The sequence below is a fragment of the Malania oleifera genome, chromosome 6 (genome assembly GCF_029873635.1).
Source record: "Malania oleifera isolate guangnan ecotype guangnan chromosome 6, ASM2987363v1, whole genome shotgun sequence".
Lineage (NCBI taxonomy): Eukaryota > Viridiplantae > Streptophyta > Magnoliopsida > Santalales > Ximeniaceae > Malania > Malania oleifera.
The window spans coordinates 54,925,494-54,950,294 of record NC_080422.1 but is presented as its reverse complement, the minus strand read 5'-3'; the positions used below and the strand labels follow the sequence as shown (position 1 = coordinate 54,950,294).

At 36.7% G+C, this 24,801-nt stretch overlaps 1 protein-coding gene across 1 annotated transcript in view; it reads left to right on the top strand.

Moving 5' to 3' along the window:
* Window positions 1-24,801, top strand: part of LOC131157131 (dehydrogenase/reductase SDR family member FEY-like) — a 53,596-nt gene that overhangs the window by 8,935 nt on the left and 19,860 nt on the right. Inside the window, exons 4-6 of the mRNA XM_058111041.1 lie at window positions 2,568-2,704; window positions 7,858-7,959; window positions 18,699-18,791. Of these exons, the coding sequence (XP_057967024.1) occupies window positions 2,568-2,704; window positions 7,858-7,959; window positions 18,699-18,791 (332 nt within the window). The remainder of the gene's footprint in view (window positions 1-2,567; window positions 2,705-7,857; window positions 7,960-18,698; window positions 18,792-24,801) is intronic.

Here is a 24,801-nt window from a genome sequence, read left to right as displayed (position 1 = left end):
GAATCCAGCTCCCTGATCAGATTCTTCCTCTTGCTTCCATTGGCTAGTCTATGGAAAAAAGAGGAGTTACAATCACTTTCTTTTACCCACTTAAATTTTATCTTTTGTCTCCAACTCCTCATTTCCTGGAAGATCACCTCTTCTAAAGTGAATAAACTACTATCTCTACGTGCTAAAGTCTCTCAACATGAAAGGAATTAAAAACAAGTCGTGGGATTAAGTGGAGAAGCGAGATTGACAAAGCCGAGGTGATGTGGGTCATGATCCATAATTTATGAATACTGAATTGTTAGGCATCTCATTGACATTGCTCATGTTCGTCACCTCATTTGTTTGGACTATAATCTTTTCAAAACATCATTGTTTTGGAAAATTTATTCAAATTCATTCTTCATTAAAATTGATGGAGCACATACACATACGAAGACTAATAGAAGACCTGTAATTCTAATAAAAAACTAGGATGTTAGGTAGAATTTTTGACTTGTAAAACAAAACTTACTGAAACTAAGGACTACATATAAAGGTACAAATATAATTATGTAACTAAGTCTATAGACTGCTAAGAAAGGTCCATTGTGGCAAATGCTGCATACCATATCTAGCATATATAGAATTTACAAAAATACCTATGTTGTATAAATTGTAAAAAAAAACTATAGAAAGATTAAACTTGGACTTGGTAGTAATGAGAATGAAGGGTCTTAAATGGAACCTATTACAAATTTATACCATAAATCAAGAATTATTGGTCTTAAAGCATGCTCTTTATATGATTTTATTGCCTCTTGTAGTCTGCATTGGCAACTACCAGATAGTAAATATTGGAGTTTTATTTTGTCCTTTGTTGCAAGTACAAGTAAGTGATATATTGTATTGTCCCTTGGGTTAGGCTGGGCTTATTTGTGAAATTTCCAAGTTTTGACTGAAGTTTTATTGATCTTAAAAATCAAATCCCACTCAATCACAGGCATGCTAGGCTAGCATAAATCCTGTGTTTGGTTAGCTGTGGCTGGGCTCTGCATAAAGGTAGTTATGGGCTGTGACGGTGGATGGATTACTGTGGGCTGTTCATTGCTTTACTTCAATATTCATAGTTCTGGATGTAGTTGGTGTCAAACCACACTTTTTTCTTAGTTTTTGACTATTTCACCCAAAATCATTTTCAAATTAGAAACTAATGTAAAATTCAACATCCATTATTCATGTCCAGGGCAAATTAAATTCCTTGAAATTATTAAAAACATCATATGAGAATTTAGGCGGAACATGTGCACTGGTGAGTTTCTAGAAGTTTTGTTTTTTTTAAAGATCTCACTGCTTTGATAGCAGTATCTTCCTATGGAAATGTGAGACATGTATGATGTTATCGCACTCTAACCCATTATTGTGATTATCGCTGTAACTTGAAACCATTCTCTCAGTTGTTCACCTTATTCTAAAAGATTAAGGGAACTTCCATTTTGTATCTTATTACTTGCTTGTTTTATACTTTGTTCATTGGAAAGTTGGCAGCCTCGCTTACAATTTCCTTATTTATTTATTTATTTATTTTTTCTGCTCACCAGAAGTCATATGTACTCTGCGTGGGCTGATTTGTCATGTAGAACGTTTTCTAGATGTTGCCAACAAGTAGAAAACTTCTGGATTAAATTGTTTGGTTAAAGATTATTTTCCTTTCCCTTCTCTTTCCCCAAAAATTTTGTGGCCATATGAGATTATTGAGGTAGGACAGCTTGGAAATTTGAAATTTTCTTGGCTGCCAGCATGGAGAGGTAGTGGATTAGGGTTCTATGATTGTGTTTAAGGCTTAGGAGATTAGTTTTCAGAGATTATGATAGCAAAGCTAGTTTTTCAGAAATTTTAAGGCTTAAAAGAGAGAATATTCATTTTGCCAATCATGAGTGGCAATTTGAGAGAGAGAAGGCCGATCTATGCCTAACCAAAACAACTCAAAATTATTTTGTCAAAAGCCTTAGAAAACAACCTGTTAACATTGGTATTTATAAAGACACAGGACTCTTTCTTAACCCACAAGGAATAGGTTTAAAAATAAGAATCTGATACCAAATAGGAAACTAAACTAATAGACAAGTGAATCATAAGAATATAAATTTCCCTAAACCAACCAAGACTCCAAATCAGATACCATTGCTATACTTAACCTGGGTAATAACTTTCTAATTAGACAATTTTTGACTCCTAAAGTCTACTGCATAAAAAACCAATGGAAATAACTCAGAACTTGGAACTGTAATTCTGCTCCTGTTCAGAAACAACAAGAACAACAGCAGATAAAACTTGATAATTTTTAAATTTGATATTTCTTGGGGAAAGGTTGTCTTCCTCTTCCTCATATGTGCATGTTTCTGTAATTCTGCTCCTGTTCAGAAACAACAATAACAACAGCAGTCAAAACTAGATAATTTTTAAATTTGATATTTCTTGGGGAATGGTTGTCTTCCTCTTCCTCATATGTGCATGTTTTTGTTATTTATTTTACCTCAAATGGCAACCATCTCTTCCTCTCTTAGTTAAATTATATACTTTGTCTTTGTTGTATGTAGAACCACAAAAGTTCTCAAAGGATGGGTATGAAGAGCACATGCAAGTGAATCATTTGGCTCCAGCATTGCTTTCAATGTTGCTTTTGCCTTCTCTTATTAGAGGTTCTCCAAGTCGAATTATTAATGTGAATTCCATTGTAAGTTTTATAGTTGGCATATATGTCTGTACTTGCATAGATGGGGGCATTTTCTCCACACACACTCCCTTTCCCAAGCGCGCGCGCGCGGGGGTGGGTGGGGAGGGTGGGGTGTGGTGTGGAATGGAAAAAAAAATGCATGCATATATGCACAATTTCTTTTTGCTGCGCACTTTAAATTTAATATTCTATATGTGAAAAGGGCACTGTCTAATGCCTGTCCTTGCAAGAACTCAAGCAAAATCTTGGGAGGAGTGACTTGGATATGGTTCTACTCCTACTAGTATCATCTAGAACTTTCCGCAGTTGGTCAATTTAAAGACTTTTTTTTTTTTTTTTTTAAAAGTTAGAAGAAGATGAATGCTCTCAAGACTTGAAGCTATGTATTTGCACTTGACAAAAAAGAAAAAAAAGAAGTTATAATAAGATGAATGCTATCAATACTTGAACCTATGTATTTGCACTTGACAGCTTGAGGCTATTACTAGGACACCGGACAATGTCCTTTAGTCATATGAGTATTGGTTATAGGAAGACATGATGAAACCTGGTTCACTAGTACTGCCTCTTATCATCTTCTGCTTTTCTCCATTATCTACTTGCGAGATTGTAGTTGTATTAATGAGGTTTAATGCATTCAAGTATTGTTAATATTAAATGGAGAGCATGTATAAAATAACTTGCCATTTATTATTGAATTATTCTTTGTTTGTGATGGTTATTGTGATTACAAATTGGACTCTTTGTTGCATAAAAAATTTCTAAAGCCACTAGCACTTCTATGATTGAGGTGGAGTCACGATGATCCTCTCTGGTTGCCACCTTTCACCTGATTGCATTTTTTTATCAATTCCTAAACCAATTTCCTTTACTAGTAATGTACAACTCAAAATCTTTTCTTGTGGGTTTTGAGTTTTTTTGGGAGTGGTATGGGTGTTCACTCCACTTTTAAGGTTGATCAAAAGGCATTTTACACGGATCATCTTGGTTTATGTGCCTTTTGCATTTCGAAATTTGCAGTGAGGTTTGTATCCTTGTTGAAGAAGGAGTTCTTGTGAGTTTTGAAACTGATGGGGCTGCTTTGTGATGGAAGTCAGGGCTTTGAGGTGGTGGATTGGGGGGATCTGATTCTTAGAGTAGTGGGAGGGTGTATTGGCTTGAAATTGTGGTCGAATGGGAGGGGCAGATTTTTGTGCCTAGAGAAGGCTTTCAAAGGAAGGAAAAGACAAGACTTACAAACCCATGAGGGAGTCCATAGTTTAGGTTGGCGGTCCTACCTCGTGGCTATGATGGAGTAATGAGTTGGGCACAATTTGGGTGTCAGTATCAAGAACCCTAGTTTGTGCTGTGCTGATTGTGGATCCACAAACATCCATAGGTGTGACATGCAGCATGATAAGGTGAGTGGCTTTCAGAGGCTTTTTGTTAGACATTCTTTTGTTGATGTTCTCAGAGAAGCTTTAGTGGCTAGGTGGAGGATCTCTGCAATCACGTGGATAGGGGATTTTTCCTTATTCATACTCTTTGGTGTCTTTCTAGCAATGGGGATCTTTGTTCAAATCTTTACCATCAATTGGTGTTCAAGGCTTCGATAATGGTGGGCAATTTATTCATTAGCTTCTCCAAAATGGGCTAGACAAGTGTGCCCATAAATGGGTTCTCAAAGAATAGGAGCCTAGCCTCATTTAGGCAATAGCCCTGAGCCCATCTAAAATAAGAAGTGGGCTTGAGAAGACATTCCTAAAAGTGCTTGGCCTTCTCCAAATATGAAGAATTGGGTTTGCTTTGGTGGCGAGGGTTTTGTAGAAGTACACATAGGTCTTGCAACTCTTAGAAGATGAAAAGAGAGGAGGTGTGCTTGTTGATTTGCTTTCGGAACATCTATATAGGAGGAAATCTCTTCCACTAGAGAAGGACCTTCCATCACTTAGAGAGACAACATGGTAACACCTTTTCTCCTTTATCATATTATATTAAGGAGGAACAGGGGCACACGGAAGATGGTGAATCAGAGGAGGATTTGCCTCGACTTGGAAGACAATCTGAGCAATTTAAGTGATTTAGAGAAAGGCTTGTTGGTTCGGAGAGCTGATTTTGACGTTGACCCCCGGGGGGGGGGGGGGGTGGTTCATGCCATAGACTTGTAGACTTGTACCTGAATGGGCCATGGTAGCACTAGATGCAGAAGTATGGGTTTGAAGTTGTTGAACCATGCAGATGGGATTGTTATACTCCTCTTGGACACGATAGATGATGTACTCTACTCCGTGGTGGGGTGGCTAAATGCACTTGAAGTGTCAATACAATCACCATCGATAAAAGACTTATTGGCCTAAGTAGGTTTCTTATGGAGATCCCAACATCAATCAATAGTATGTTTGCCCTTGCCATAATGTGTGCAAATGTGAGAATTGCCATGATGAACTCCTCGTCCTGATACACTACTTTTGCCATAACTGCCATTGAAACCTCACCCTCATCCTTTAACACTTCCCCGACCATGGATAAAGATACTGCTAACCATGGTTGAACTATCACGTGAAGAAGCCTAAGAGGCATCTTTGGTGATTCATTGGCTTCTGGAATATGGTTCCTTAATAAGATGGAATGGATTCACTAGCAAGAATCTCGCGGATGGGTTGAAGCTTTGGACTCAACCCAGCAAAAAACTTGGCAGCCAAGAACTTGGAACTAACTGGTTGGTAAATGTTGAGTTCCTCCCACATACCCTTTAGAGTGCTATAATGCTGACTAATGGGCTTTGCTTCTTGGTCATATTTGAAGAACTTCTCATATAGGTAAAAAAACTTGAGTTTGTTTTTTGTCTTGTGAGAAGCTTTCACATATATTATATTATACGACTTTGGCTGTTCTATGAAACATCATGTTTGCAGCAATTTGTGGCTCCATTCTATTCCACAGCCACACAAGCAATATGTCATCTTCATTATCCTTGGAGTCTAGATATGAAGGAGAATGCAACAAATATTTGGACTTCCCTTTCACATTAATATACACGCGCTGCATGAGACCACAAAAGGTAGTTGGAGGATCCAACCAATTAGATGGCTTTGATCTGTACATTAATAGTAACAGTCAAAGCTCTCTTTGTACAAGCCATCAAAACCATCCCCAATGAGCTACAATAAGTGTACACCCGTACCGGGAATAAACAACACAGCAAGAAAGTGAGATCAGGAAGCACACACAAGCACAGAGCAGAACTTCAGAACTTCAAGAGGGCTGCTCTGACCATGGAACATAAGTTACAATATCCTAAGAGGAATTACTTGACCATGCTGAAGTGGGCTGAGCACAATAAGCACCACAGGCACTGATACCTGGGATTGCAGTAGCTACATGTATGATGGCTGGCTTATGGTCACCAAAGACAGGAAATGAAGTCATTCAACACCAATCAAAAGCACCAGCGACTGATACAAGATTGCAATTAAGTTTGGCTTGGAAGTTGGAAGTGAATTGATGAGATGCTAAGTTGGGTCTTAGATGCTCATCTAAGAGTCCTTGGAGGTTCATTTTGTAGGTTTACCCTTTCTTTATTTCTTTCACCTTTTGGGATGAGGTAACAATATTAGCTTTTTGGAGGATGTTTGGGTGGGGGATTCTGCACTGCCTTGTTTCTTTGCTTGTCTGTATCATCTTTATTTTCTTCATAGTGGGAATCATCTTTCTTCTCTTCATAGGGATGTGAATTCCAATTGGTGACTCCTTTTCTTGGAATTTTCATTTTAGAAGGGTTTTGGATAGGGAGTCGGAGGAGCTTTTTTAATTTCTTATTGTGTTGCAGAGTAGTCATATCTATTTTAGGTAGTGGGTTTTGGATTCTTTGAAGTACTATTGGTGCATGTCCTTTTCTTCTCAGTTGGTTAAGCTGACGTGTTTATTCCTCTTCATTGGTGCATATGGAAGGCTAAATCCCTTCCATGGTAAAGGTGTTTGTTTGGTTAGCGGCCCCTATTAGAGTTAACACCAACAATTGGCTGCAGAGTAGGAGGCCTTCTAAGAATTTGTCTCAAAACTTATGTTTTTTATGTGGGAGTAGCTGAGTAGGAGGCATTCTAAGAATTTGTCTCAAAATTTATGTTTTTTGTGTGGGAGTAGCTCGGTGAATGTTCTCCATTTGTCTCTACACATCTTTTTGGGGTTTGTGGAATAGAATATTTGGAGTTCTTGGTGAAGTTTGGGTGTGTTGGAACTTGGAAGTCAGTGGAGGAGCTTTTTGAATGTTTCTTCTATTGGTTTTTGGAAGGGTTAGGATGTTTGGAAGTTGTGGATATGTACCCTTTTTGCTTTTTTATGGTGAATTTGGTTGGAACAGAATGCTCAAATATTTTATGGAAAGAGACCATCTCTAGATTTGCTCTGGGATGGGGTTGTGGTATTTAGCATCTTTTTGGGCTATTAGTTGAGGTTGTTTCAAGGGCTATTGGCTTGAGGATGTCAACCATGATTCGGTGGCATTATTCAGCTGAATGTAATTATTCATTTCTACTTTCTTTACGTTGGAGGACTCGTTGTCCTTTTTGTAATGTTTTCTCCTGGCTGTTCTAATAAAGTGTCTTTTGCTATAAAAAGAAACCAAAAAATGAAGGAAAAAAATAGATTGTGAATGTCTATGAGTTGTCAAACTCCCATTGGAGCTAACATGCATGAAACCTTATGACAATTGGCATGACTTCAAAGAAGGGGAAATTAGAAAGACCCTTTTGTTGGCCAGTACATTTTACTAACATCCAGCTCAAAGATTATCTTTACCCTTTGTAATTTTGGCATCCCTTTTGTTGCATGTTATCTCAAAATGTTTGATATTTAATTTCCTACTATTGAGAAATAGATACTATTCCCAATATTGACCATTAAATGAAATTGTAAAATTGAACTTTCTGTATTCATTTGGAACTCTCAATTAAAATCAAATGCAGTTTGAGTAAAATAGCCCATAAATAGTAGTTGATTCATCTTATAGCATAAATGCGTCAGTCGTTTGGAACTCTAGATTGAAATCAAATGCAATTTGAGTAATAAAGCGTAGACAGTAGTTTATTCATTTTGGTGTGAATTCGTCTTTTACTTATTTTCCTAGTATTACATTTGTACATCTATAAACAGTTCGTCCATTTTCCTTTGTGCAGATGCATTATGTTGGCTTTGTTGACACTGAAGATATGAATGTTGTTTCTGAGAAAAGGAAGTTTACAAGTTTATTGGGATACTCGAGCAGCAAACTTGCACAGGTGCACCTAGAACTTCAAGACATTTGATTATATCTAATTCTAATGGATTCAAGGTCTTCCAAAACTCCCAGTTGCAGGCCCAAAAATGCAAAAAGAAGAGGGAAAAATGCATTAACCCCCCTGAGTTTTTCAAAAAAGACGAACCTTCCCAGACATTTAAAAAATTGTACTGACCTCCTTTTAAGTGGTGGTGAGTAAGCAGTGCTAACTATAACTGTCAAAAGGTTTCACCCCCGTTCTTTGGCTGCATTATATCTCTCATAAATGCTCACACATACATAAAATACACATAAGATTCATCCAAAGAGAGAGGTGTTGGCGAAAAAGAGAACATCACACCTCCACTTTCTTCTTCCTCCCTCAAATTTTTAGTTTCCACACTTGCCCTTGGTTTCTGCTCCATTGTCACTCAGATTTGCCCCTCACTTGTGATTTGTCAAAGAGAGAGAGAGGTGCTTCATTGTCGACATTCACATGGTTTGCTGTCACTGGCAGTGCTGCCAATTTCACCAGAAGGAAAACACCACATCGCTACTTTCTTTGTCTTCCCTCAATTTTTATGTTTCGCATTTCTGCTCCATTTTTCACCCAGATTTGCCTCCCACTCATATTGATTAGATCTGAACTTAAAAAAATTCAAACAAGTCACTGTGTATACTTCTTCCTTGTCTTTGGCAGTCTTTTCTGAGATCTCACTTGGTTTGTACCATCCAACTTCGAGTGGATGCAGAAAGCAAAAAGCTGTGACTAGCTGAATCAGATCAGAAATATTACGTACCTTGCTCACATTTCTTTCATACCCAGCCTATTGAAGCTTCAGTTTTGACGTTGAAGGAAATTAGATGCAAAATTTGGAGCAAAACACCATAGATGAAGCAATAGCATACAACAACAACAACAACAACAACAACAAAACCAAGCCTTAAGTCCCACTAGGTGGGGTTGGCTATATGAATCATTTTTCCGCCAATTTATGCGATTATGGACAATTTCTTTTGGCAAATTCAGGGCTATTAAATCCTTACTCATTATCTCACTCCAAGTTAGTTTAGGTCTGCCCTTATCCCTTCTACTGCTTCCCACAGTAACTAACTCACTCTTCCTCATTGGCGCACTATGTGGCCTACGTTGCAAGTGCCCAAACCATCTAAGTTGTCCCTCCCTTATCTTCTATAGGAGCTACACCTAACTGACCGCAAATATGTTTATTCCTTAATTTATCTTTTAGTGTTATACCGCTCATCTATTTGAACATTCTCATCTTGGAAACTTTTACTGTTTGGATACTCTGTTTCTTCGTCGCCCAACATTCTAATCCATATAGCATAGCTGGTCTTATAGCCATCTTATAAAACTTCCCTTTCAATTTTAAGGGGTATTCTACGATCACAATGCACACTTGAAGCACTTCTCCATTTTATTCAACCTGCTTTAACTTTATGCATTACATCATCTTTAATTTATCCATCAGCTTGCATAATAGATCCAAGGTATTGAAATCTACAAGTGTTATTTATTTCTTCATAATCAAGTTTAACTTTGTCTAATATTTCTCTTACCATTATTGAAATAACATTTCATATATTTTGTCTTATTTCTACTTATCCTAAAGCTTCTAGATTCCAGAGTTTCTCTCCATAATTCTAACTTAGCTTCTATTCTGCGCCTAGTTTCATCAGTCAATACAATATCATATGCAAACAACATACACCATCGAACCTCATTTTGAATGCTCTTAGTCAGTTGGTCCATCACTAAAGCAAAAAGTAAAGGGCTCAAAGCAGATCCTTGATGTATACCTATGGTGATTGGAAATTTTGTAGTTTCTCCATTTATAGTCCTTACACTAGTCATTACTCCATCGTACATATCCTTAATGACATCAGTATACCTATTACATACACCCTTTTTTTCTGAAACCCACCATAGAACTTCCCTAGTATCCTATCATATGCTTTCTTAAGGTCAATAAATATCATGTGCAAGTCCCTCTTCTTTTACCTAAACTTTTCCATTAATCTTCTTAAAATATATATAGCTTCTATGGTAGATCTCCAAGGCATAAAACCAAATTGATTTTTTGGGACCTTTGTCTCTAGCCGTAATCTTTGTTCAACTACCCTTTACCTTAGTTTTATTGTATGACTATAAGTTTAATTCCACAATAGTTATTACAATTTTGAATATCTCCTTTATTTTTGTATATAGGCATTAAAGTGAATTTCCTTCATTAATTTGACATTTTCTTAGTTTTATATTTGTGTTAAATAAATTAGTTAATTATATAATTCCGCTATCACCTAAGTATTTCCAAACTTCAATTGGGATGTTATCCGGTCCTATAACTTTTCCATTTTTCATCTTTTTTATTGCAAACTGAACTTCGTTAATTCTAATTTTGCGAATAAATCTCATATGTTTAGTCTTTACCTCATTTGTCAATTCTAAGTTTAAGCCTTCTATTTGGTTTTCATTAAACAACTTACTAAAGTAATTTCGTCATCTTTTTTTTATGTCTTCGTCCTCAACCAAGACAATATCATTCTCACCTTTTATACATTTTACATTTCCTAAGTCCTTACTCTTCCTTTCTCTAGCTTTAGAAAGTTTAAATATATCTCTTTCCCTTTCTTTTGTATCTAATCTATCAGACAAACTATTAAATGATTTGTGTGTAGTTCTACTAACAGCCATTTTTGCATCTTTTCTCGTTTCATTTTACTTTTCAAAGTTATCCATGTTTCGACCACATAGTTCTCTTACATTGGTTTATTTTATCTTTTTTCTTCCATTTTTTAATACATATATCTAACACTAAGACTCTATGCTGTGTGGTTAGGCTTTCACGACTCCATGCCGTGTGGTTAGGCTTTCACCTAGAATAACTTTACAATCCTTGCATGATAAATGATCTACCCTCCTAGTAAAAAAAAAATCTATTTGACTTCTATTTTGTCCACTTTTAAAGGTTATTAAGTGTTTTTCTCTCTTCTTGAAACAAGTATTCATTGTAATAAAATCATATGACATAGAGAAATCTAAGATCATCTCCCTCAGCTCATTCTTGTCTCCATATCCGTATCCTCTATGTATCTTCTTAGAGCCTTTATTATCCTTTCCGACGTGTCCATTTAGATCTCCTCCTGTGAATATTTTCTCAATCCTTGGTATGCGTTCGCGTTAACTCTAATTTTGTGAAAAAATCTCATATTTTTAGTCTTTTCCTCATTTGTCAATTCTAAAGTAACTGCACCATCTTTCTTTCATGTCTTCTTCCTTTACCAAGACAATATCATCCTTAATTTTTATACATTTTATATTACTTCAGTCCTTATTCTTTCTCTAGCCCTAGCAAGTTTAAATATATCTCTTTCCCCTTTTTTTGTATCTAATATATCATACAAATAATTAAATGATCTATGTTTAGCTTCATTAACGGCCTTTTTTGCATCTTTTCTCACCTCTTTATACTTTTCAAAGTTATGCATGTTTCTACATTTTTGCCACATTTGATACAAAATTCTTTTTGTTTTTACGGCTTTTTGAGCATCTTTATCTCACCATCAACTTTCTTTACTATTTAAGAATCTTCCCCTTAATTCACCTAAAATCTCTTTTGCTATCTTTTTAACAGAGCTAGCTATCCTACTCCAAAGAGTATTGTATCTATCCCATCCTCTTAATCACCATCTTGGATCATTTTATCTTTAAATTTCTTTATATTTTCTCCCTTTAGGTTCCACCACCTAGTTCTATTACACTAGTTTATTTTATCTTATATCTTCCATTTTTTTAATACATATATGATATATCTAATACTAACTCTATGTTGTTTAGTTAAGCTTTCACCTGGGATAGCTTTACAATCCTTGCATGATAAATGATCTACCTTCCTAGTTAAGAAAAAATCTATTTGACCTTTATTTTGTCTGCTTTTAAAGGTTATTAAGTGTTCTTCTCTCTTCTTAAACAAGTATTCATTGTAATAAAATCATATGACGTAGCGAAGTCTAAGATCATCTCCCTAGCCTCTCATTTTTGTCTCCATAACCATATCCTCCATTAATCCTCTCATAACCTTTATTATCCCTTCCAACATGTTCATTTAGATGTACTCCTATGAATATTTTTTCAGTCCCTGATATGCTTTGTATAATACTATCCATATCTTTCCAAAATTGTCTCTTAAGATTTTCTTCTAAGCCTACTTAAGGAGCATAAGCACTAATGATATTTATTATCTCTTGGCCAAAGATCATATTGATTTTTATAATTCTATCCCCTGCTCTAATTGCATCTACAATGCTATCTTTTAAGTTCTTATCTACAATAATTCCCGCTCCATTCTTATGTTTTTCTTTTCCAATGTACCAAAATTTAAATCCTGATTTATCAACTTCTCTAGCTTTCTACCCCACCCACTTAGTTGCTTGAAGGCAAATTATATTAATTTTTCTTCTAATCATTGTGTCAACAATTTCCATGCTTTTACCCGTATGTGTCCCTGTATTCCAAGTTGTTAATCTAATCCTAGTTTCTTGAGCTAGCTTCTTTACCTGCCCACGTCTAGAATGATGCAAAAACCCTTGCATATTTGACACCGTACCTGGGTGCCGACACGGCGCGTCGTGTTGGGGCGACGACCTAGCCCACCCTCGCTCACTTTTTGCTTCACCCGGGTGGTACAAGTGCAACACATTGCTTGTAGGGGATGCTCCAACAAATATTCGGTAAGGATTTATATCATAGTGATCTGACAAATTTTACGCTGGTTGTCACCTACCTAATGCAACTGGGCTTGGGACCAGCTGTGTGTGAAAAAATTAGGACATTAAGTGCTTCACAGGTGGAGTTAGATGAAGTAATAGCATCATGGGGGAATTAAACAATGAGTTCATGTAAGATTGTTATATTCTGCGAAGTGATCTTAAAATTTGTACTGGAGGCAGTTGAGGGATAATAAAAGCAACTTGAGGGTTGAAGAGAACATTTTTATGAATTATATAATATCTCTGTTCTTTTTTCTTTTTTTAATGAAGGCTTAATTTATGAGGGATTTTACATTTTTGATGGAAAGAAGAAAGTGGGTCTAACCCTCCTTTTAGAATTGGGTCAAAATGGGGTATGTAGCGAGGATGAGCATAGTGAAGGTTATTGCCCTTCGTTAGTTCATGATTTGGGGGTAATGCAGCGTATATTTGGAGGTCTGAGATTGGGAAGAATATAGGCTGACAACATCCTTGCTGAAGTTGGCAGTTTTAACATTTGGTCAAAGAAGATGAAGTTGTAATGGAGGAGAAAAATGAGGATGTGACATTGTTTTTGATTTGTGGTATGGAATTGAAGCAGGAAAGGAATGGAGGTAGGAATGGAATCACTTTTGACATGTGGTTATTGCATTTGCTTAGTCACACAGAATGACTGTTGGAATTGCAATCTTGGTTCCTTTTTAAGTTTGGTATTTTTTTAATGGTTTTTGTAGTGGAACCAAATATAAAAATAATTCATTTTTCTAAAATGCCCTTAATGCATAATTAGTTAATTTTGTAATGATTCAAGTATATGACTTCTATTTAACATTGAAAATATATGCATTTTTTGGATCTTAAATCTTTACATTTTTAAAAAACATCATCATTTATTATTATTATTATTATTATTATTATATTATTATTATTATCATTGTTATTATCATTATTATTATTATTATTATTATTATTATATTTTAAAGAAGATAAAGATATGATATTTTTTTGGGGGTTTTTTGTTGCCTTTCAGAAGTAATAATAATTGTTATTATTGCTGTCGTTCAACATGTTTCATCAACATAGTTTAGTGTAATGTAATGTAAAGTAAAGATGCAGTTGTCTTCTTAGCTTTCAAATGAGGTATCACCATTCCTTTAGGGTTGAAAGAAAAATTTCCAAGTTTGATATAGTAGACAAGGGCTCTGTATGCATCACTGAATTCTTGGGAAAGCATTCATTATGGTATTGAATGAGGCATAATTACGAAGGGTCCTACATCGAACTATCTCTTTCTAGTCTGGACCATGTGGCCTGGACCAAGGTTCTAGGGGTGTGCTCTTGAGGGTGGGTGGAGGATTCATGCACACGAACTGCTTGCATAATTGGGGCTGATTCTTATGCCTCGAGAAATATTGACAAAAGGAACAGAGCTAATCCGTTCGTTTCCTTGAGAGCATGGAGGCATCTACATAGTGGAATCTTCTGCCGGTCTTGAAGAAAATTTCAAGCAACAGAAGGTTAGAGGACTGGTTTGGTGTTGTGGGGATTAGACTGGTGCCTATTTTCATAGAGAGAGCAAAGTAGTTGTAGAGGCCTTTTGAGGAGGAGGAGATTAGTGGTGCATTATTCAAATTGGATAGAGAGAGGACTCCTAGGCAATATGGGTTTGCTATGACTTCTTTTCTAGCATGATTGAGATTTTTTGAAGGAAGATCTTCTCAAAAATTTTCATGAGTTTTTTCATAATGGGACTGTGGCAAGGAGCATTAATTTGGCCTATTAAGCCAGTGCCTGAAAAAGATTGTGCTACTAGAGTTAGAGGCTTTAGGCCAATTAGATTGGTGAGGTGTGTATAAAATCTGTTCCGAAGTGTTATCTAAGAGACTGGCTAGTGTCTTGGTGGATTCTTATTCCCATATCCAGAGTGTTTTCACTTTTCACTAGTGATAGATAGATTTTAGAGGTAGCAAATGAGGTTGTTCAAGATGCCATTAGAAGAAATAAGAGGGGATTGCTTTTGAAATTGGACTTTGAAAAAGCTTCTGATTCTGTTAGTTGTGATTTCTTGGATAGAGTGATGGAAGAAAATGGTTTGGAGTGAGATGGAGGAAATGGATCAATGGGTGCCTTTTGTCCATGGCCTTTTTTGTTCTCGTGAATAGGGAGGCTAAACCTTGGAGTAGAGCTTCTACGGGTTTGAGATGGGGAGATCCTTTATCCCCTTTACTTTTCACTACTGTGGCATATGTTTTTGAGTAGAATGATTTATAGAGGGGACGGATAGAGGATTGGTGGAGGGCATAAAGGTGGCTGGTTGTTGTCATAGGGGTTAACTCAAGTCCTTTTGCTATGTTAGCTAGCTATTACATTTTGAGTTTGGCCTAGTACCTATTCCAATTTTGCCCATTACCTCTTTAAATCTTCCTTTAGGTGGTAACCCTATTGCTTATTCTTTTCGGGATCCGGTTTTTGAGAGAATGGCTAGAAGGCTAGATGGATGTAAAGGAGTTCTCTCTTGGGGGTCCTATTGCTGTTATTCATGCTTTTCTATCATTTGTTCTCTTGTGTTACCTGTCCCATTCCAAAATTCTTGTGAGTGGCTCAAAGATCAGACAAATTGATGAGGGATTTCTTGTGGTTGGGGGTAGGTGAGCATGATGGAGATAATATTTTTAGCTGTATGAGTGTGAGTAGGTCCAAAAGGGCAGATTTGGGTCTTGGTATTTTGGTGTCCAAAAACATTTCCTTGGTGGGGAAGTGGTTATGGTGCTTCCCTTTAGAACTTAACCTTCTTTGGCACAGGGTAATCCACATTAAATCTAGGCTTCTTCAAAAGGGTGGGATGCTACATTTGGGGCTAATATTACTAATTGAGTCTTTGAAATTTGTGTCTTAGAGTTGTCAATCCCTTTTCCCTCATGTTCAATTTAGTGTTGGTACTTGGGAGAGAATGGAGGATCATTGGTTTGGGAGGCTCCTTTAGCTATCATGTATCCTTGCCTCTTTCGCTTATCCTCTCTTCATGATAACTCTATCAATGCTTTCTTCCTTTTGCAAGAGTCGAAATTCTTGGGATTTTTCATTTTATGAGGAACCTTAATGAGAGAGGCCAATGAGTTTTCCCTTTGATTAATGTTCTTCATTCTTTTCAGTTGCATTTGGGGAGTTACAAAAGAGCTTGGGGTTTAGACTCCTCTGGGGATTTTTTTTGTGAATCTTTCATTTTTTCAGTTGAGTCATATCACTCATGCTACTCCTTTTTCTCCCTTCTCTTTCATTTGGAAAGCTGAAGTCCCTTTTAAGATTAAGGCCTTTCTTTGGACAATGATCGTGAAAAGTAATAATACCAGTGACTTGCTTCACAAATGAAGACCTAATAAGATCTTGTCCTTGATTTGTATGTCCTTTGTTTTAAGAGCAGGGAGACTTGTTTTCCACTTGTTTTTACATTGTCAATTCTGTTGGAGGCATTTTGCCCTATGTTGTTTAGGGGGTTTGGAAGGGGGAAGTAGTGAAAGGCTTCATCTCTGTGTTAGTTTATGGTTATGTTTTGGTTTACATGGGTGGAAAAAATGCCAGAATTTTTAATAATATGGATATTTCTATTGGCTTACCCTGGAATAGAGTTTTGTTCCATGCGTTGTGGGTTTCGGCAAATGGGTTCTTTTGGCATATGTCATTTGCAGATTTATTGCTGGATTGGTAGCTTTACACCGGCAGAGCAAATTTGTAATTCTTTGTTTTTTGAATTTTTTTTATTGTTTTCCTCATCTCTTGGAGGATACTGCATTCTCCCTTTTTTTTTTTTTTTCCTTGTGAATTCTCTCTCTCTCTCTAATAAAATTCTTTGTTTATCATAAAAAAATTTATTAATATTATTGTTGTTGTTCTTATTATTATTATTATTATTATTTGTTGTTGTGGTCATTGTCATTCCTCAATGGTGTTATTGTTGTTATTGTCGTCGTTGTTACTGTTATTAGTGATATTTTTATTACTATTTAGTATTATTACTATTATTATTATTATTATTATTATTTATTGCAATGGTTATTATTTTTTTGTTGTTGTTGTTGTTGTTGTTGTCATTCCTCATTGGTGTTAGGAAGGACTGCAACCCCTACTTGAAAGAGGTGGGATCACTATCTTATTGAATTGGGGAATTAGTGGTTGGAATGCGATTCTGCCTTCATTTATGTAAATGAAACATCAGAATGGGAATTGGGGCCTGATTTTCAATTCCATTCCAGCCCTAATTTTGTAAACTAAATGTAGGGAAAGGCAATAAGAGGGGGAGAGAATTATCTAAAATGTTATTCAAAGATGTAAATGAGGGTATGAAGGCTCTAGAGGCGTTTTAAAAAATTAGTGGCCATTTGGTATCACTGTAAAAAATTATGAAAATGATAGAAAGAAAAACCAGAAACAGGCCAAAAAGTGAAAATGCCAACCATTTTGATTGATATTCTCAAAACTGAAACAAATTAAAAGCCTGCCTAATGGAACACATGTTCTTTGTCGTCATTGAGTTATTTAACAATTAACAAATATGATTCGAGTAATGAAAATGTGTTCCAGTTAAGACCAGCGGTAAACAGTGTACACCAGACGAAAATAGCATTTGATAGAGCAGTGTGCAGCATCATACAGGTACACACACACACACACACACAAATATGATAATAAAAGATAAAAAACAAAATAATTATTTTGCTTAATTAGTATATTTCTGAATTCATTTTTGTGTAGAAACTAAATAATGAAAATTTCACTTTTGTACTGAAAAAACTATCGTATTGTATATTAAGGTTGAAATGTGATATTAATCATGAAAATGTTTTTATTATTTTTTCAGAATTTTAGAAAATTTAGGTAGATTTTAATTTATTTTTTAGTTTACATTGACATGGAACTTTTGTTTTTATTGAAAAGTTGTGTTGCAGATTAGGAGACCTTATGAGGCTTTCTCCTGAGGTTTGTGTGATTCTTTTTCTTTTTTCTTTGGTATTGTTGTGGGGCTTGGAGTTTGTGCAATAAGTGATTATTCTGGGGAATTGGGTGTGTCCAGTCTCATTGGAGGCTTTCTTGCTTCTCTGAGAGGTTTTGGAAGGGTGATGATGCTAGCAGGTTGTGCAATGGTAGGGTAAGGATGATAGTAGGTTGTATAATTGTGCAGTTTTTGCTGTGCTTTGGGCCATTTGGTTGGAGAGGAGTACTTGCATTTTTAATGGTTGTTGTCTGACTTTGCAGCTGCTTTGGCAGAGAATATGCTTTCTTGCATCTTTATGGGCTTATTTTTTCTAGTTGTCTCAGAGGAGCGTGCATTACAGCAAGATGCTAGGCATTGTTACTTTGATGTTTTCGTTTTTTGTTCTTTATTTATTTATTTATTTATTTTATCTTTATAGGAGGATATCTTATCATCATCTTTGTATTTCTCTTCCTTCTTGATAAATTTTCTTCTTTTGCCCCCCCCCCCCCCAAAATATGTACATATTTTAGAATATATGTTTTCATGTATGTTTGTGTGGCTTAGCTATTTAGTTAAAATTTCTAGGGAGCTGCAATTATGGCATGTGGCCCTTGAGTGGTGGTTTTGGTATTACTCATTTAGTCATCTCCTTTCATTGGTATATTGTGAAGGTTCATGCATGGTTTAATTGGATTTACTAATCCACATGATATATTGTTTGAAAAATGTATTGTCAAAATAGTGATTATTGGCTTGGCTTAACTTGGATGTTTTCGATTTTCAATTGCTTTTCAAAAGGTCAATTTTTGGTACTGGGGTACCTAACACATTGTTAACAATGTATGAGGATGCTCGAGTATTATTATCGTTGTTCATGTCTATCTTTTATATTTTTTTTTGTCTTTCAAAGCTAGTCATTGAGCACTGAAAGTCATTTGATCCACTAACAGTTCTCTTTTCCATAATTTTATGCTGTTGTAAGCAATGAGGTCAGGAACTCTGGTGCACTTTTATTGCAGGTCATGTTTAGCAGTGTTCTTCATAAGCGACTGCCTGCTGAAGCTGGCATCAGTGTAGTCTGTGTATCACCAGGAATTGTCCACACGAATGTTGTAAGTTTCTTGATCATTTCAGTATTTTTTTTTAATCTTATTAAATGCTAACGTATAAGTTGTTTAATAAGTGGAGAAGATAATTTTGTAAGTTTAATGAAAACCAAATTGAAGGCTTAAACCTAGAAGTGACAAATGAGGTAAAAACAAAAAAATCTGAGGTTTATTCACAAAACTAGAGTCACTGAAGTCAAGATGGCTTTAGAAAAGAAGAAAAGTGGAAAATCTATAGAACTAGATAACATCCCAAGTGAAGTTTGGAAATATCTAGGGGATAAAGTAAATGTATGGTTAACTAACCTGTTCAACACTATTATAAAAACCAAGAAAATGCTGGAGGGATGGAGGAAAAGCGTGTTGTTAAAGCTTGATATACATTGTTGGCCCATAACCTAGTAGCTTAAGCTTTTAAGTGGTAATCTAACATGGTAGTAGAGCTGATTATCGGGAGGTCATGGGTTCTAGTCGTTGCCCATGTTTATTATGTGGTGGTTAAAAAATTATTATATCCCTTGTAATGGGTGTTATCTATCGTGTGTATATCTCTCCACGTGCTTTTGGGCTGCATGTGTAGGGGAGTGTTAAAGCTTGATATACTTTGTTGGCCCACAACCTAATAGCTTAAGATTTATGGTAAAGTGGTAATCTTACACATTTTAATTTTGATTTACAAAAACAGATGTGATTTTCAAAATTGTAATAACTATTGTGGATTTAAACTTATGATTCATACAATGAATATGTGGGAAAGGATAATTGAACTAATATTTGCCTACTAAGAAGATTAAGGGAAAAGTTTGGAGGAAAGAAGAAAGACTTGCATATGGTTTTTATTGACTTAGAAAAAACATATGATAGAGTACGTAGGGAAGTTCTATGGTGGGGTTTGGAAAAGAAGGGAGAATGATGCCATTAAGGATATGTATGATAGAGTTATGACTAGTGTTAGGACTTATGAAGGAGAATCTAGAGAATTCCCAATCACAATAGGCATTCATCAAGGTTCTATTCTAAGCCCTTATCTATTTGCAGATGATATTGTTTTGATTGATGAAAGTAAGAGTGGGGTAGAATCTAAGTTGGAACTTTGGAGAACAACTTAGAGTCTAGAGGTTTTAGGATAAGTAAAAATAAAATAGAATAGATGAACTTGAACACAACAGCGATGATGAACCCTAGTTCTAGTGACTCTTCTTCATAGCCTCCAGTTGTTGAACCCTTTTGTCTCATTGACGTTCGACGATAACTTTAGCCTCTTTATAGGTTTGAAGCCTCCTTTTTGGCGGAGGGCCGGCCACTAGGAATCAAAGCCTTTGCTCAGGTGAAGGGTCAAGCACTAGAATTGAAGCCTCCGGAAGAGCCTTTGTTCCATCATTGTGACTTTCACTTCTTGTCCACCCTCGTGATAACGACCCATACACCATTGCGACTCTTCTTCTTTGCTGCAGATCAGCTGTAGTCAATCTCCTTTTCTATTCGCAACTTGTTCTCTCTCGCGATGACAACTACTCCACCATTGCGGCTCTTATTCATTGCTACATATCAGGTCTATCATCTCACATCATAGAGTTATTCTGGCTGTCTTTTCAAAGAAGATTTCTTTGCACTTTGGGTAGAATCAAAGCTCCCCCTTTCGAAGCAACCCTCTTTTGTTAGAAGCAAGAGTTGTGAACCCAAAATTTCTAGAGCCTCTTTGTAGGCTTGAAGTCTCCTCTTTGGCAGAGGGCTGGCCACTAGGAATCAAAGCCTTTGCTCAGGTGAAGGGTCAATCACTAGAATTGAAGCCTTTGGAAGAGCATTTGTACCATCATTTTGACTCTCACTACTTGTCCACTCTCTAGATTACGACCTATATACCATTGCGATTCTTCTTATTTGCTGCAGATCAGCTGTAGTCAATCTCCTTTTTTGTTCACAACTTGTTCTCTTTCGCGATGACAACTACTCTACCATTGTGACTTTTCTTCATCGCTACATATCAGGTCTATCATCTCACATCACAGAGTTATTCTTTGGCTGTCTTTTCAACGAATATTTCTTTTCATTTTGGGTAGAATCAAAGCTTTCCCTTTCGAAGCAACCCTATTTTGTCAGAAGTAGGATTTGCGAGCCCAGAAGTTCTAGCTTTTGGTAACCTGTTCTAGCGCTTTCTTTTGCTTATTTTGTACAACTTAGAGTCTGATGGTTAAGGAAGAAGGTGTAGAGTAAGCACGTGAGTTCCCATGATTCCAAAATGCATCTCAATAGACAGAAAACTATTCTTTATTGAATGGATTCAATGTCGGGAGCCCTTCCAATTTTGGAGAAGGCAGAAAGACATCTTGCTGTGTTTTGCGCAGATGTCAGAGTTATGGGGCCATAATACTAAATTCCTATGGATTAAGCAGATGAAATTCCCAGCAGGTTTGTTGATTGTTAGATTTAAGTCAAACAAATTCAGAAGAATGATAGTAGTTGAGAAACTACTGTACTTGGGGTGTAGATTTTTGTTGAGAATTCCAGAGGGCAAGGAAGCCTTAGGTTGGTGGAGTTTTTGCAGATCATTGAAAGGGGACAAAGAATGCTTGAAAAGGAACCACCGAAAATTCCTGGCATGGCTTGAAGGCAGTGCAGTTCAACCGGTATAGAGGAGAGAAATGGAAGGCTATGACACTTAAGGGATTACCCGACGAGCTAAGTTATGCATAGGCCGTAAAGCATGGAGCTAAAATGATCAGATATGGAATTACTCCAGTGAGTCTTGTCGGACAATTGATAAAGGTAAGACTTTGATTTTAGAAAGAGAAAAATTAGGGGAGAAAGGTGAAAGGTCTCTGCCTAAAATAATTGGTTTGATTAGAAGGCCGAAAATTGTGAAAGTGGATAAACAACATTACATGACTCATTGTGGGCTAGAGGTCTTGTACTGAAGCCTATTTTCTGGGGCAAGCCCAAAAAATTATAAGTGAGCTAGATCAGTGGACCTAGGGTGGGTGGAGAAGGAAAAATCTAGTCCGAGGAAGAGTCCAGGAGTTAAACATGATTCTAACTTGCCAAAAGCTTAATTGATCGACAAGTTGGAACATTTTAGTCATTCGCTAATCATGGGGGATTTTGAGATGACATCGGAAGGAAAAGTAAAACCTGCTTTTGACCTTTCACTTCAAGGAGGAGGATACAACAAATAATATAGAATCTTTAGATATCAAAGAAGCGGTTTAGAAGAATGAGATACTTCAAAAGGTTGTGGAAAATACAACACAACTTTGTGAGGCCGAATAGAGGTGTATATTGCAGGACTTCGATGAATTGGAAGACCTGTTAGAGGATAATAATGGTTTTCTTTTGGATTAGATTTGGAAATTTGAGGACGTGTGTTTGGGCTATTCTTAGTTGAAAACTTTGGATAAATAAGAGATTTGTGGATGCTAGGAAAGGAGTGGTTGTGAAATCATGAGGCAAGAGGCTACCCCTCAGGAAATAGAGAATAATATTATCCATTCGGGTTAATTGAAAAATTGTAGTAAAGAAAACACGGGGGAAGAGTTAGCTAAGGGTGTGAATTTGATAATGATATCACAATAGTCAGATAGAGATTGCCTTTGACTGCCTCCTGAAAATGCTCAAGTAGGTATAAATCTCATTAATTACAACTTTGATCATTTTTAAGTCTTAAAAGTTGAGGGGCCTGTGCCTTCTAATACTGGCCTTCTGTTCATTTGTTCACCTATGGATAATTTTGCTAATCCTTCTTGTGTTGCTGGGGGGTTACTTTTGGGAAGGGTGATCTTCTTATGGAGGACCTTGGCCTGTCTGTAATTAGCAAAGGTATTCTACCTATTCCTAACCAACCCATTCTTTCTTTGGAAAATTTATGCCTTAAGGAGGACTCTAATAGGAGGAAGGATTGTGGGTTTAGTTGTAAGGGTGGTGAGAGAGACAATATAGACCCACTTAAACTCCTTGGGGATCTAGGGTTGGAGCTTTTAGATCATGTTGGAAACTCGGTGAAGGTGGGCCTTAGTCCTAGGACTTATGAAAAAGGAAAAAGGAAGTCCAGAGAGAGCTTCAAAATTTGGTTTCTTCTGTTAATTACGAGTGCGGTAAATGGGTTGGCAAGGGGGGTAATCAAGTTAAAGTACGTACGAAGCATGTCAATTGGAAACTAAGAGGACTAGGAGGGTTTAGGAAGAGGAGTTTGATAAAGGAAGTCTTGGACAAAGACTCTCTTAATATTGTCATTGTCTAGGAGACTAAATAGGAAGAGGTTGATGGGGGGGGGGGGGGGTAGTAAGGAGTGAGAGTTCTTACTCTCGTGCGGTGCTTCTGGTGGCATCCTCGTTATGTAGGATTCTCAAAATATTTCCAAGTTGGACCACTTTGTCTGGTTTTTTCTCCCTTTTTGTGTTATTCGAAGTGCGAGAGAGGGGGTCAATGGTGGGTTTCCTCTATGTATGGGCCTACTAGACCAACTCTTAGTAGTTCTTTTTGGGAGGATTTGTACCATGTTTTGGGCTTCTGCTCCCCTAGGTGGATCGTGGGATGTGATTTTAATGTAGTTAGATTCCCCAATGAGAATAAAGTAGGTGGCAGAGTAACAACTAGCATGCAGAATTTTGATTTGCTTATCAAGGATTGTGGTTTAAGAGATATTCCCTTGGGGAATGATCTGTTTACTTGGTCTATAGGGTGGCCGGGGGGGGGGGGGGGGGGAGGGGTGGGTTAGCGGACTTGATAGGTTTTTGTTTTGCAGCTAGTGGGAGTATCAATTTCCAAACCTTTCTCATTGTGCTCTTCCTGTGACTATGTCTGACCATTTTCCAATCTTGTTGGAAGCTAGTAAGGTGTCTTGTGGTCTTGCACCTTTTAGAATATGTGGTTGGATCATGTTGCCTTCAAGCCTTTGGTTAAGGACTCTTGGGGAGAGAGGATTTGAAAAGGGGTTGGGGTGGTTTCCGTTTCATGAGAAAGTTGAATTGCTTGAAGGAAAGGTTGAAAGTTTGGTATAAGGAGGTGTTTGGTGACATCAGAATTAGAACATCTAACATCTTGAATGAGTTAGCTTCACTGGATTGGAAGGAGCAGGATTATAATCTCACAAATTGTGAGGAGATTAGGAGAGTTTCCTTGAAAATTGAGCTAGATGAGGTGATAGTTTAGGAAATGAGGAGTTGGAAACAAAAGATCAAATACAAATGGGTCAAGGATGGTGATTGCAACTCTTGTTTCTTTCATAGCTAATGGGAAAAGAAGTAAGAATTTGATTAGGGAGTTAGATGTGGGGGATGGGATAGTTTCTAATAATCAAGGTCATATCGTTTATGTTATCACCAATTTATTTCCGAATTTGTATTTAGAGGAGGATCATTGTACGCCAATGATAGAGGGATTGGATTGGAACCGTACATCTACTGATTAGATGTGTTGGTTAGAGAGACCTATTTATGAGGAAGAAGTTGGGGGGGGGGGGGGGGGGGGTTTTTGGGATGCATCGGGATAAGGCTCCAAGACTGGATGGTTTTAACATTGCTTCCTTTCAAGATTGTTGGGATATAGTAAAGGATGATTTGTTGAAAGTTTTTTAGCAAGTTCTTTGATAACGGAGTCCTTTGTAAGAATATTAATTCCTCCTTTATAGACTTGGTTCCAAAGAAATCTAATTCTATTAAAGTGGAGGATTTTAGACCTGTTAGTCTTGCTTCTAGTGTCTATAAGATTATTATTAAAGTATTAGATAATAGGTTGAGTATGGTGCTTGGTGATACATCTCTAGTGCTCAAAGTGCATTCGTTTGGGGGAGGCAGATTGTAGATGTTATTTTAGTTGCCAATAAGGTGTTGGAGGGTATTCATAGGAATAAGGAGAGGGGATTTTGTCTTTAAACTAGACTTCGAGAATGACTATGATTGAGTGAGCTAGAGTTATTTGGATAGAGTTTTTACGGTTGAGCCTAAATCTTGGTTTGGTGCTTCAAGGTATTTTAGACAAGGAGACTCTTTATCCCCGTTTTTGTTTGTTCTTGTAGTAGGTG